This window comes from Lethenteron reissneri, chromosome 23, assembly GCF_015708825.2.
Source record: "Lethenteron reissneri isolate LAM-NWPU_2019-01 chromosome 23, ASM1570882v1, whole genome shotgun sequence".
NCBI lineage: Eukaryota > Metazoa > Chordata > Hyperoartia > Petromyzontiformes > Petromyzontidae > Lethenteron > Lethenteron reissneri.
In genome coordinates, this window is record NC_083801.1 from 533,802 (window position 1) to 548,177 (window position 14,376).

Consider the following 14,376-nt stretch of genomic DNA (forward strand, 5'->3'; position numbering starts at 1 on the left):
ATCGGACCTAAGTCCATATGTTCCAGACACTCAGGTGAAGAGAGGGGCAGAGCTGTCAACTGATCACCACCTCGTGGTAAGTTAGATCCGATGCTTGGGGCACCGACCAGATAGACGTGGAAGGCCCAAACTAACAGCGTGGGTTTTCTGGGAACGTCTGCCAGAAGACCCAGTGCACAAAAGTGTCAACTGCCACCTCCAGGAAAACTTCTACACTCCAGGGGAGGTCATTTTTGCTCTCACAGATATTTGAGGGGTCACAGGAGTATGCTTCTCCAGTCTACCTCTGCTTTGTAGAGTTGGAGATGGCATATGACCGTGTTCCCCGCAATGTCTTTTGGTAGGTGCTTCAGGCATATGATCTACAGGTGCCGCTTTTGCGTGCTATCCAGTCCCTCTCGTCCCGAAGTGAGAGCTGTGTCTGTATTCTTGATGTTAAATAAAAGCCTTTCACTGTGGGTGTTGGACACGCCAAGGGTGCGTCTTTGTCTCCACTCCTGTTTGTGATTTTCATGGCCAGGATATCAAGGCGCAGCCGAGGTATGGAGAGTATCCAGTACGGGTGCATGGAGGTGGCATGGCTGCTTTTTGCAGATGATGTTGTTCTCTTTTCCTCGTCAGTTTGTGATCTCCAGCGTGCACTTGAATGGTTTGATGCTGAGTGTGAAGCGGCTAGGATGAGGATCAGCACTTCCACATCTGAGGTCATGTTTCGCTCCCGGGAGATGGTGGACTGTGCTCTTCAGGTGAGAGAGGAAAAGCTGCCCTTAGTGGAGGAGTTTAAGTACCTCGGGGTCTCTTTCGTGAGTGATGGTAAGTGGGAGCGGGAGATCGGCCGGCGGATTGGTGCGGCAATTGCTGTATTGCGGGCGCTGTATCGTTCCATGCTAGTGAAGCGAGAGCCGAGTTCTCTTGTTTTACAGGTCGATCTATGTTCCCACCCTCACCTATTGGCATGAGCTTTTGGTAATGACCAAAAATACGAGATCGCGGGTATGAGGAGCGAAAATTAGGTTTCTCTGCAGGGTTGCCAGACTCACACTTTGTGATCGGGTGAGGAGCTCGGTAATCCGCGAGGGCCTGAGAGTCAAGCCACTGCTCATCTGAATCGAGAGGAGTCAGTGGAGGTGGTTCGGGCACCTGGTAATGATTCCACCTGGTAAACTCTCCCTGGAACTCTACCTGGCACGTCCCACTGGGAAAAGACCCAAGGCCGACCCAGGACATGCTGGTGGAACTATATCGTTCGGCTGGTCTGGAAATGCCTGGGAATTCCCCAGGAAGAGTCTGTCACCAGGAAAAGGGAGGTCTGGACCGCCCGACTCAATATGCTGCCGCTGCAACCTTCACCAGGACAAGCAGATTGAGAAACGAATGAACGAACAGATTTCTTTCATTTCTACGTGACTTTACCGAAAGAACCAAAGAGTAATTCCTGCAGTCACGAAAGCTTCAAATCAAGTTTGAACCACCTCCACGGGGAGGATTTCCACACAACTCACACTTAACTTCAAATTTAGCAATCTTTGGAAGAAAGTAATCAACCAGGTAAAGTGTTAACGGTTGTGTTAGCCGACTGTGTTGCATTGCATTACATTTCTAAGTTTACTAGGTTTGTTTCCTCAACTTCCAATTTGTTAAACCAAAGAATGCAACATGACAAACAGTACAAGGACAATGCAAATATCAAAGCATGAATGGCTCCGGTTGAGCAGTTATATGGATGGGACCCTTTTTGCTGGTATCAAAATTATGAACAAAAATTGGCTTGATCCTGCAAGAATAGCGGAGGTGTTAAGATGTTCAAACACCAAATAGACACCTATTGCAAGGCATCAAGTCTGCATGAACCACACAGTTTCAATAACTACGCATATATTGTTTGCATGTTTTACTACAAGCACGTGTGGTTAATGCAGACTTGATGCCTTGTGACTTATAGGCATCTATTCTGTATTTGAGCATCTTAACACCTTCTGTATTATTGCCGGGAAGGGTGAAGTCTCAATAATAATGAGTATTACCTGGGAGCTGGTAGTAGAGCTGCCTGTCATGGCCTTGCAGCTGAAACCTGCCGGGGAAATTGGCATCACGCACGATAGCACAGAACCAACAACACCAACAGCATCTTCCATTAGCCATGAAAAGGCGGTGACATCACCACAGGACTTGTGCCAGGCCAGGTGCACTCCGAGGCCACGTGAAGTGTCGAAGGCCCGCTGGCAGGAGGTCACAGGACAGACCCAGGTGCCATGGGTACACTGTTATGACTGGCAGATGCACCACCTATGTCCCCCTACTGTGGCAATTCGCTGTATTTTATCCGCCTGGTGCTCTGCTTGTTGCTGTGAGCATCGCTCCTCCACCCTCTGCTGTTGTTGGAGGGCGACTGCCCCCAACTGCCCAGTAGCATCCTTCATGAGCCTCTTCCATAGAGGCTGATCTTGACACGGCTGGAACTGATTTTCATCAAGTCCACTCAGCTCCACATCCTCCTGTACCGTATCATCCCATCTCTTCTCCAGCCCGTGCCGAGCCCATTTAACCCCCTCTATCCGGAAAACACAGAAGATGCTTGGGCAGCACATGGTGGCTCGGCTGCATGACCCAGCCTCCACAGCCCCGCACAGAACCACGCATGGGCATACGCGTGACCGTGCGTCTACCCCTGCCCTGCTCTTTATATGCATTCAGGAGAGGCATACAGAGTCATGAGTCTTTTTCAGTAAGGTCCTACATTTTAAAAATATATTTTCAGTCAATTAATGAGTGTTTATTATATCCTGTGAATCCAGAGCGTCAAGTGAATACACACATTCGAGAGGAAGGGGGGCAAACACTTGTTCCCCATACAGACGGAAACAGACAGCAATCAGTCCCCTGGCTGTACTGTCTGCTCCTGGCGAGCCAGGGTTGGGCACCTCCTCGACGTCCACGGGAAACGAGTTTCACAACAACCATCGCTGTTGTTGCCTCGACACCGCTTGGTTAAAGCACCCCCTCCCCTCCCCACTACCCCTCCACGCCCCCGGTCCTCCCCGCCCTCTCCCCGACAACCCATTACTGCCCCCTCCCCGTCCCATCCCCCTCACCGCCCCCTCCCGACCGGACGGTGGCGGTGCCTCCACTACCTGCGTGCGGCCATGACGGCCCTGACGGCGATGCGCAGCCTCTTGAGGGCCGTGCCACTCTCCGCCGTCGCTGTCGTCATCGCCGTCATCCCCCCCACACTGTCTCTCCGCCCCAACTCCCAGCTGAGCGCGAGCAGCAGGTACTGCTTCTGGAAGACGAGTGATCGCCGGTGTCGCTCGCTTTGCAGGAACTGCTCGTACACCTCGGCGAACTGCACCAGACACGTAGCGGGAAATGTGCCGTCAAGACAAAGGTACATTGTAGCCTTTACAGATTGTTGGGGTAAGTGGTGTTAGTGAGTAGCAGGGCCTATGAAGGCCGGCACGACACATGAGGGGCTGAGTGGCCAACACCACACCAACTTCGTATCCCCTTGTGGCAATGTTTTACACACCGCACTGGGAACACATTTGAGGCTGTTTCTACCTAGGGGAGGCCTAGGCCCAGTTCAGATAATCGTCACTGGTGTTCATGGCGAGGGAGCGATGATTGCTCTGCATCAACCCCAACTGGGAACGTGAAGCGAAGCAGCGGCTGGGCGCATCTCCGGGAGGACTGTAGTTGGTATTGCCTACACATCCCAATGCTGAGAAAATAATCTTCAAATTACCCAATTGGGAGTACACAGCAGGAGCTGCAACATTGCCCCCTACTGTGAAAAAACTTACCTTTGTTCATAAAATCAGGAGGCAGTGACTCTCGTACCTTGCCAGCTGGCACGTACGGCGTAGGGATGCGTCCAGACTCAAAAGGGTCTTGCTCACAATCCTCCCGCTCCTCTTCCTCCTGCACGTGGCTCCCATCGTGAGCCTCTCCCACGCCCGGCTGACCGCTGGCCTGCGGGGGGTCAAGGCACAGACCAGGAGTCCATCGCCCACACATCTGACTCGCTGGGCAAACGCTCAGCGTGGAGATGACCTAAATTTATTCAAAATACAAGTTAAAACAATAATGATGAGACGAACAATTGGTGTTTTTATACAGAGCAGGATTCATGGAAACTGCACAATTCACAACACATGGGATTTACTTATATACTTTCTTTAAATGTATTCATTTTAGTGACTTGCTTACCTTTTTCCTATCGTCGATCATCTTGTGTATTGTTTGTTGTTGTAAATTGCTGACACCACCCACTACTAGATATTTGTGAAATACCTTCATAGCTCATCAGATTCCTCCAATCTAAATAAAGATTCTGATTCTGAATTTGCAAGTGTTCTGAATTTATAAAAATTTGGACCGTGATGTCAGTACACGGTGCTAAGTTGCATCACACAGAGCAGTCATCGCTACTCCCCACTGGCAGACTAACGCCCCATCACAGGCTAGGTGCCGAGTCACCTTGTGCCGCACAGGGACAGCTGCCACCAGGGATGCCCCACTTCACATGCCGCCGTCACTCACGTGGCCACCAGGCTCCGAGGTGGCCCGTCGTGCCGGGTGGGCGTTCCCAGCGTGCCCATTCTCCCTTTCCATGGCGAGCACGGTCCGGCGCAGGGCCGCCTTCTCGGCGGTGAGCGAGCACACATGCTCCGTGAGCCCCGCCAACTGGCGCAGCAGCTGGCTCAGCAGGCTACTGTCCCCTAGAGGAGCACCCTGCTAAAGCGAATGACACAACGATGATAGGACGGCAACACGACGACGACATGGGACACGACGACACGGACAAGACAACAGAATAACACGCCAATGGCACAAAGATGACACGACGACGAGACAATGATGTGGACACAACAATGACAAAAAGATGACATGACAATGACATGGACACAACATGACGCGACGATGACATGACGATGACTCGACGACGACAAGACGATGACGACATGGAGACATTTGCAAGCCACGTGCAGAGTCACTTCGTGCCGCACAGGGACAATTGTTACTGGAAGCGCGCATTCAAATGTTAGAGATGCGGTGTAAGTCGCTTATCGCATGTAAAGCACTCTGACACGGCCAGGCATAAATACACATGGTGTTGGCCAAACATCGCAATGTTGAAAACTAACCTGCAAATTATTCAATTGAAATCACACAGACCAGCAGCAACATTGCCCCCTGCTAATGAGTCTTGAGGCTGTCCTGTATAACCATGCATTGTGGTAATCATCATGACGGCGTTAATACTGGTAGGAACGAAGTGGACCAGACCACCAATAGATTAATGTGTCCGTCCGTCCGTCCGTCCGACTGTCCGTCCGTCCGTCCGTCCGTCCGTGGATCAACATGGCCCCCTACTGCAAACACTTGGCATGACCCTACAAAAACCTTTAGACTCAGTGACGCTATCCTGGTAGCAACATCGCCCCCTACTGCAAACACTTGGCATGACACGTGTAACATTCCCTTATTCCCTGAGATAGCTTTTAATTAAAACTTTTAAATTAAAAAAAACTCACAGCGCCCTAAAGCCTACAGCTAGGCCTAAAGCCTAGAACTAGGCCTGAAACTCTCCCTTCGTATCGTACCCCCGCGTGTGTGAAAGGGAGTTATGTTTAACAATGTTACATTCCCTCATGTTTTTAAATAGAAACATTTAAATTTAAAGCTTTTACATAAATCATTAAAACATTTAAATTAAAAATTAACTCACAGCGCCCTAAAGCCTACAGCTAGGCCTAAAGCCTAGAACTAGGCCTCAATCTCTCCCTTCGTATCGTCGTCCGATTTGGTGTAGCAACATCGCCCCCTACTGCAAACACTTGGCAGGACCCTACAAAAACCTTTTGACTCAGTGGGGCTTTCCTGGCTTAACAAGTGTAATAATAAACTTCGCTTCAAATTTACTTTACTGAAACGCAGCACGTTTTTTTAACACAGAGACAAGATACATTTATTAACACAGAGACAAGATACATTTAATCGCCTTATTTGTGCACGAAAAGCACGGCGCGAGGCCTAGTGCGGCAGGCTTTGCGAGGCCTAGTGCGGCAGGCTTTGCGAGGCCTACTGCGGAAAAGGCTTCACGAGGCCTACTGCAGAGAAGGCATCGCGAGGCCTACTGCAGAGAAGGCTTCGCGAGGCCTACTGCAGAGAAGGCTTCGCGAGGCCTACTGCAGGGAAGGCTTCGCGAGGCCTAGTGCAGAAGGCTTCGCGAGGCCTACTGCAGGAGGCTTCGCGAGGCCTGGTGCAGGAGGCTTCGCGAGGCCTACTGCGACAGGCTTCGCGAGGCCGTCCGTCTGTCTGACAAGATGGCCGCCCGCTCCCCCTGCGATCCGTGAACTAAATGAACTAAACAAGATGGCCGTCGCATCCGGCGCAGCCAATGACATCGCCTGTTGCAATCCTTGCTCTGTGGGCGCGCAAGTCAGTGGGGAGGGGGGTGTGGACGTCATCGCTCTGTGGGCGCGCGAGTCAGTGGGGAGTGGGGTGTTGACGTCATTGCTCTGTGGGCTCGCGAGTCAGTGGGGAGGGGGGTGTTGACGTCATTGCTCTGAGTGCGCGCGAGTCAGTGGGGAGGGGGGTGTGGACGTCATCGCTCACCCCCCATGCACAAATCATTTTCTTTTTAACTCCTCTATACCCGGTCGATATCCCTGTACCGGTATTAGTATTATTCCTACCAGCCCACTCCGCAGGGTCCTGTTTATGGTTGAGCGTGCGACGCCCTCGCACTGACAGACTAACTCCCGCACAGGGACAGCTGTCATTGGCGGTGTACTTTTAACATTTGAAATGAGAAGCGACACGTTTCTCTTATCACATGCGAAGCGCTCTGTTAAATGAGATTCATGATCACAACCACCACGACCACCACATCCAACGCCATGTCGCAATTCCCTGTGCTAGTACCTGGGCGAGCTGCAGGTTGACGTGAACCAACTCCTGGTCAGTCTGCCTGATGCGCGTAAGCAGCATCTTAACATCCTCATCCTCCAGGAGGCGCTGATGGAACCTGTCCGAGCAGAGACACAACGAGGGCGGGCAGCAGCGTCGTTATACACGACATTGAACCTCGATATTTGATCATTTGCTATTGGGGAGAATTCAGCAAAGCTGCACTTTCAGCAAATACTGTATATTAGTAATTTGGCATGAGCCGAATTGCCATACTGAATGGCCCAATTTCGGAATACATGTAGAATGACGCCATTCGCCACGTCCTACCAGCAATGAAGCCTCCAGTGCAGTGTCTTCAGTCTCTGGATATTCTTCCACAGACACCTCTGTCAGCAGTCAAGTGCCACATCAGCTGATATCGTCTGACAGCAAGTAATGTGGTGTAAAAGTGTTAAATAATGTAGTCTTTAAGTAAAAAAGTTGTTAAGTAAAAAATGTGAAGTTTAAGTTAGTGTAATTTTGTGTTTAAGTTATAATTTAGTGATAAAAGTGAACATACATACAGTAGGTGAATACTAAGTGCATTAAGCCCTCCTCCAAAAGATCTGTCACCTACCACATCCTCCTTCTTCATCTGCGGTGCTGGTTACTGATGGTAAGTGTTACTGTTTTTGGAAAACAAATTTCCATTTTTTTTTTTTAATTGGGGCAGGAGGCATTGAGAGTGCTATTATACATCATTCGGAATATTGAATAATTTGGCAAAGCTAGAGCCCCATGTGTCGAATTAACAAAGGTTTACTGTATACATTTTATAAAAATGTATAAAAAAATATTTTACCAGATAAGGCCCACTGAGCTATGTAGCTCTTTTTTAGAAGCAACCTGGCCACAAATGATAGTTTAATGAAGTTGCTTATCATGTGGAAATGTATAGCAGCCAAATACTGTAAACGCATGCTGATTATAAATGGAGGGAAAAACCGTAAGACCCGGTGAGAAATCCACGGGACCACGGGGAGAACACGTAAGCTCCTAATATATAGGCATCAGGGTTGGAATCGAACACACGACCTCCTACAAAACAGGCGAGGTAGATTACATGCGGCGCCCCCCACAGAACGAGCGAGGCATCGTCATGTTGACGATTGTGCGAGTTCATCCAGGACGGCCTCAACTGTTTTTTCAGGAGGTTCCTGCCAACTTTTTTGCATTAGGCGGCAATGGTCCTGCAATAGCGTAAATTTCAAATAATCATTAGGATGTTTGACCAATGCCAGTTACATTGTATGCCTGGGATGTAATTAGCATTAAATACGCTAGACAAACTGAATTTCTTATTATTATTATGTTTTTTTAATCATGGGAGGAAACCGGAGAACCTAGAGAAAACCCATGTAGAACAGGGGGAGAGAATACAAAAGTAATGCATAAAGATGCCCGAGTCTGGAATTTAACTCAGGTGCTTCTTGGTGTGAGGCGCGATTGTCACTGCTACACCACCGGCCTATTGCCCTTTGTGCCAGTGGAGTCGCAGCTCTGTCCAAGGGCACTTGAGGGCTGTGTGACTCATGCACCGACGTTGCCTCTATTGAGGCTTTAAAACAAATAACTGTTCAACTGTAAACACGTTGCGATGGCATCACGATGGCATCACGTGTGTTGACTGGGAGGCGCACTATGCTATCACAATTGTAAATGGATCCAAAAATCTCGTCCTAAAAAAATCTAAATACGTTAAGTGCTTGGTCAGCGCGGGGTGTTGACACAACGCGTTTTAGCTATAACGCGGTTCTTCCATTCGGGAACACGTTTCGCACAACACATAATGCGCACTGTAATAAAGCGGAACGCGTGCCATTATAACACGTAAATGTACTGTAACACAGAACATAAACCACTGTAGTGCGGAACGCGTGCCGTTCAAACGCAGAATGATACCATTATAACGCGCAACACGTGCCGTTATAACGTCATTTCTGAGCGGTTGACTACTAACTACTTTCTTGAGCTGAGCGGTACAGTGATACAGTATGTGTAATGATAGAGTAAGGTGGTGGTGCACCCTCAGTTATTTGTCACGTGATCTCACTTCGTGTGCATAGTACATGGTATCTTGCCAAACTTTATCATGACATTATTTATGGGGAACTGTTTTCGCTTTACGCATTTTTAAATTAACGCAGCATCGACTACTACCGCGTTATATGGGGACTTACTGTACTTCATATATATTTTTTATCTAAAACTCATACGAAGGCCTTTGCTAGCGAGCTGAGTTGTGTCCCTTTGATTAACGTGGAGATGACCTAAACCCAGCGGGCCGCTTGGAGCGCCGGCCCTGCCCCCACGTGCTTGAGCTTCGCACCTCTCCTCGTTTTCCTCCTCCTCCATGCCACGACCCGGCCGCTGCTCCACGTCTCCATGGCAATCTGCACTGCCATCGCCGTGGGTTGTGCCCTCGCCCTCCGGTGGCTGCGGAGTCGGCACAGACCGCGCCCGTTACACACTGGCACACTGCGTGCAGTTTACTATTATACTCTTTGGTTCTTTCGGTAAAGTCACGTAGGTATGAAATAGAATAAATCACGACGTTTTGATCGCAACACAAGCGGTCGTTCTCAGGCGAAAAAAATATAATCCAGCAGTGGAACTGCAAAAACCAGTGAGAGAGCAGTTACAACAAGGTTATATATGTGTCGATGGGCAAGCAAGCGGGGTCTGAGCTGGAAAATAATTCCATCCACGGACGCAAGCACGTTAGTTGTGTTCATTTGGGAGATTAGGGAGAGAGGGATTAGGGTGGGAGATTAGCATGAATGAGCTTCCGTCGCCGCATAAGAGTATCATACCTGCATATGCGCACAACAGAAGTGTTAATGAGAGATTAGCACCATGAAAGTGCAATCCAAAGGACATGTGAGCATGAGAGTGCAATCCAAAGGACATGTGAGCATGAGAGTGCAATCCAAAGGACATGTGAGAGATCTAAGAGAGAGGCATAGAGAGAGAGAGAGAGTCGGAAATAACAGCTGACATAGGCAGGTAGGATGGAAACATCACAGTCAGTTAAGACTTTACCTGGTTAATAACGTCCTTCCAATGATTGCTCAGTTTTTACCCATTCTCTCGGTTGAAGTTGTGTCTGTGTTTATATATCTGGATGGCTTCATGAACAAATCTCTGAAGGTAACCGGTAAGTTTGCAGAGTACCTCCGTCTTGGAAAAATCAATTTCGTGTGAGCCCACAGCATTAAAACAACGATCAGCAACGGCAGAGGTATTGGTCCTACCGTGTTTCAGATCTGCTTTGTGTTCACGAACGCGGTCCGAGAGATGTCGTTTCGTTTCCCCAATGTAACTGCTGCCACAACCACAACTCAGTTTGTAGACACCAGGGTATTGCATGTGTTGTGATCGAAACGTCGTGTTTTATTTTATTTTATACCTATGTGACTTTACCAAAAGAACCAAATAGTATGGATTCCTGCAGTCACAAAAGCTTCAAATCAAGTTTACTATTATGTGTTTCCCTCCTTGTACCCTTCCACTGGAATAAACTTCCCCTGTACATTAAGTAGCACTGCCCATAGACTCAACACTGCCTATAGACTCAGTACTATCCGTAAACTCAACAATGCCTGTAGACTTGACACCTCACCGTACATTAAGCAGTCCTGCTCCTTAACTTCCTTCCATTCCTCTCTTAAAGTGCCACCTCTTCTTCCCTTTGCCATCCACTCCTTCCCTCCCCTATAGCCCTTTCGTGACCTCTGTTATGGTCACTCATTCCTCGGCCCTTGGACTGCCTTTGCCATCAAAATCATAACTGTTGTTTACCCGCGAATATTTCACTGAGTCTCAAGATGTTGCTGCTGCTGTGTGTAATCCCAGTTATGTAATTGGCATCATCAGTATATATTGGTCACTACCAGTTATATTGTATGGTTATTAGCCACAGGAGGAAATCAGAAATCCTGGAGCAAACCCATGCAGAACAGAAGGAGCGAATATAAACTGCACCAAGAAAAGTGCCGATGTTTACACATCACAACAGGTACTAATTTGAGGATGAGTCGACCTAGGGGAGGACTAGGACTGGTTCAGATAATCGTCACTGGTGTTGGCTGTGAGTGGGAATCGAACTTGGGTTGCCATGTTCGTAGCGTAGCTCACTAACCGCTATGCCACCGGTTAACTGGGATCACATACAACAGCAGCAGCAGCATCGAGCCCCCTTCTACAGAAAAATTGGCAGGATCCTCCTGAAAAAAGAGTTTTGAGTCCTGACGAGGCATTCCTGGGTGAACGAGCATCATGAACGATGCTGCTCTATGTGGACCGGCTCACCCGTGGGTCTTGCTGCCGCGCGTTTTCTTCGGAGCCGAGTCCGTCGCTCTCTCTGCCGGGACCCAGCTGCTTCACTGAGAGCTGAAGCCCGTCGGCCACGTCACCCACGATGGGGCGGCCCTCGGGGGGACCTCTCTGCCCAATGCCGCCATCTTCTCTCGTCAGACGTGTCGCCACCGCATTCAGGTCGTCGCCTTCAGCCTGTACCGGCCGTGCATGAGACTGCTGAGGTCCATCACTGCCCACCGGAGCTTCGGAGTCGGTGTGACCGTCGGTCTGAGTGGAGGAGGAGGCGGTGGCGGCCGCCTCCCCCAATGCGGAACGCTCCTGCAGCTGGAACCTCAGCTCCTGCACCTGATGACCCATTGTACCGATCTCACTGTCTTTCTCTCGGATTGTTTCTTCAAGCTCTTCTATGCGCTCGTTGCTTTTTGACAGAGCCCTGAGGTTGGCGTCATCATCCACGTTACTACTATTATTATCATTGTCACCATCACATCCCTCGTCATTCCCAAACTCCTTCCCGGGGGAGTTCACCGATCCCTTTGGTGCATCTTTATCAGAGAGCTGGCTGCTGAGCATCCCATTCCCAGCCTCATTAGCAGAATGCTCTGGCGGACCATTCAAGTCCCCTTGTGTCAGGTTATTTCTCAGAGCCCTGTTGTCACTTTCCGTGGCCTCCAGCGGACTCCTCTGCCGCGCCATTTCCTGGATCTGCCCGTGCAGCGTGTGCAGCTCGGAGGCCATGTCGGAGACCTGGCCGTGCAGGCTATGGGCCTCCTCCTCGCGGCTCTTCAGCTGCACCAGCAGAGACTCGATTTCCGAATCCTTCTGAGCCATGAGGGAGCCAAGCTCCCTTGTGTCTGCCTGCAGCCCTCCGAGCCGCCCGTCCGCCGTAGATTTTGGTTCCACGGCATCTCCTTCATTGTTATCTCCTTCGTTATCTTGTTCGGTTTGACGCTTCCCTGTGAAGGGTGCAAAGACATGATTCGCTTAACAGAAACATTCAAGGTAAAAAAGATCAACTTTTGATAGATTTACTGTCATTGCGACCAATGTATGTGAATATTTAATTTAAGTATTACATAGAGAGAGTCATTGAGCAAAGCAATCTAGTGAAATAGGAGTTAATGTCGTTCAGCGTAGGCTGATGTGATAATCTTATCTGATATATATTTATATCGTGCCTCTAATTAAGGCAATATATAAATCTATATAATGACAAAAACAAAAATACAGGAGGGGTGAAGATGTTTAAACACCGAATCGGCACCTATTTCAAGATATGATCTGCATTAACCACACATCATTTTCCGTGGTAAAATATGCAAACAAATATTTTTTGATCATGTTATGCATTATCTTTCAAACAGATTGGCTTACACCAGAGACAGCCTACTTAATGGCCTTGTCTCACCAGTGTCCGACCAGAGAACATCAAAAAGTACAAGTGTAATGGGTTGAACTGAGTCGCAGATGGAGACTTGGAGGCAACACATTTATTCAGTTCCAACATACGGGGTAACTTCCCCTTAACAGAATAACAATCTAAGGTGGTGACCATCAGGCTAACTACACTAGTTACAACGTAACTGCTACTATGGACCGGGACCAACGACTTCAGCCCGGGTCCACGTGTTGGAGACTCGTTGAACGGAGAACGTAGACGAAGGGTTTCTTCCAGGATGAACAACAATCCTGGTCCCTCTCGGGACCCGGCTTATATTCTCTGTGGCATGGCCGGCTCCGCCCTTGGCCACGTCCACCTTTCAGAATCCTCGGGAAGGATCTGGGTCCCAATCATGTGACCCCCCCCTAGCCCCCACTTGGGGTCCCTTTGTCAACTTAACTGGTCACGTGTTCTCCCGGGTCAACCAGAGTGCCATGGCCTCACACAACCTCATCCTTCGGTGGTACAATCTTGATTTGAAGCTTTCGTGACTGCAGGAATCCATACTCTTGGTTTGATTAGGATAATTTTGTTGATCAAACTTATTTATGGAGGGTCCTGCAACATTTTTGCAGTCATCAGTTACGATTGCTATGCGTCTCTCAATTTAGTGCTGGAGACAGCAGGTACATTTAAAATTGTGATTTCTAACTTTGATCCTTACCCATGTGTAGTAAGGTCGAGGAGACGAGGTCGGAGTTGAGGCACACTCTGTTTATTAACTCAGTGACAGGCACAATAGTTGAAGGGGTAACGGCCCCTTCACCCGTACTATGGGAACCCCACCCTAGTACTAAGCCCTCTGTCCTGTTCCCCAGTCCTCCTCTAATGGGCTACGGGAGGCTGACTGATCTGGCCCTGGCAAGCACAGATCTCGGCACCAGCTAAGCCGGCCTTGCCCTCACAAGGGCAGAGGTCTGGGAGCTCTTGGGCCGCGCCGCGCCGCTGGCTTACCCAGCTCGGCCCTGACAAGGGCAGCGAGACAGGGGAGTCCCAGGGCCTAATCTCCGAGTCTTCGATCTTCACTGGTCAGCTTCGTGTCGAACTGCCTCGAGCTCTCTGGCTCCCCGCCTTTTATAGGGATCCCCTCAGAGGGGCGGGGGCGTGGGGGATAACGGATGCGGACGTCGGTGTGACCACCCGTGTGTGTGAGTGCAGACACCCCTGTGTTTCTCGTCCGCCGTTTGTCCCGTAATAACCCCTACACATGTACCATCGATAGCAAAATTTTAATGTACAATTTTATTGAGGGACTGTGTGTTGTCTTTTGTTGTGGTCCGGGACTTTTGTTGTTGTTTTGCTGCTTTGCCCCAAGCTGGCATTCGTTGTTTATATACTTGTAATGCGAGCAAGGACAGGGTCACGTGAGTGTGGGCGGAGTCAGGGTCACGTGTGGAGGAGGAGGAGTAAGGGTCACGTGAGGGGGAGGACATAGGGGGAGAACCGGAAGGGGATCGGGAGTGGAGACAGAATAGAGAAGGGAGAGGCCACGCGGAGTGCTGGCGAGGAGTGGCGCGATTGCCACGAGGCAGGAGTCACGGCACCGTCGGCCAGCGGTGTTCGTAAAGCAGCGGGGGTGTCTGCAGAGTGTGCGGGAGCACACGGAGCAGCAGGGTGGCTGCGGGGTGCGCGGGGAGCACACGGAGCAGCAAGGGGGCTGC

The 14,376-nt window shown here is 49.7% G+C and overlaps 1 protein-coding gene across 5 annotated transcripts in view; it reads right to left on the minus strand.

Annotated features, from left to right (window-relative positions):
* The window catches only part of LOC133345798 (uncharacterized), an 87,836-nt gene that overhangs the window by 17,099 nt on the left and 56,361 nt on the right, over window positions 1–14,376 (minus strand). For 3 of the 5 annotated variants that reach the window (XM_061556781.1, XM_061556779.1, XM_061556782.1), the window contains exons 11-17: window positions 11,266–12,230; window positions 9,284–9,390; window positions 6,928–7,030; window positions 4,540–4,734; window positions 3,838–3,969; window positions 3,132–3,343; window positions 2,025–2,071 (exon numbers count right to left, since the gene is read on the minus strand). In XM_061556781.1, the coding sequence (XP_061412765.1) occupies window positions 2,025–2,071; window positions 3,132–3,343; window positions 3,838–3,969; window positions 4,540–4,734; window positions 6,928–7,030; window positions 9,284–9,390; window positions 11,266–12,230 (1,761 nt within the window). Of the gene's footprint in view, window positions 1–2,024; window positions 2,072–3,131; window positions 3,344–3,837; window positions 3,970–4,476; window positions 4,735–6,927; window positions 7,031–9,283; window positions 9,391–11,265; window positions 12,231–14,376 lie in introns of those variants that run through there. The other 2 variants (XM_061556780.1, XM_061556783.1) reach the window with 2 other exon arrangements.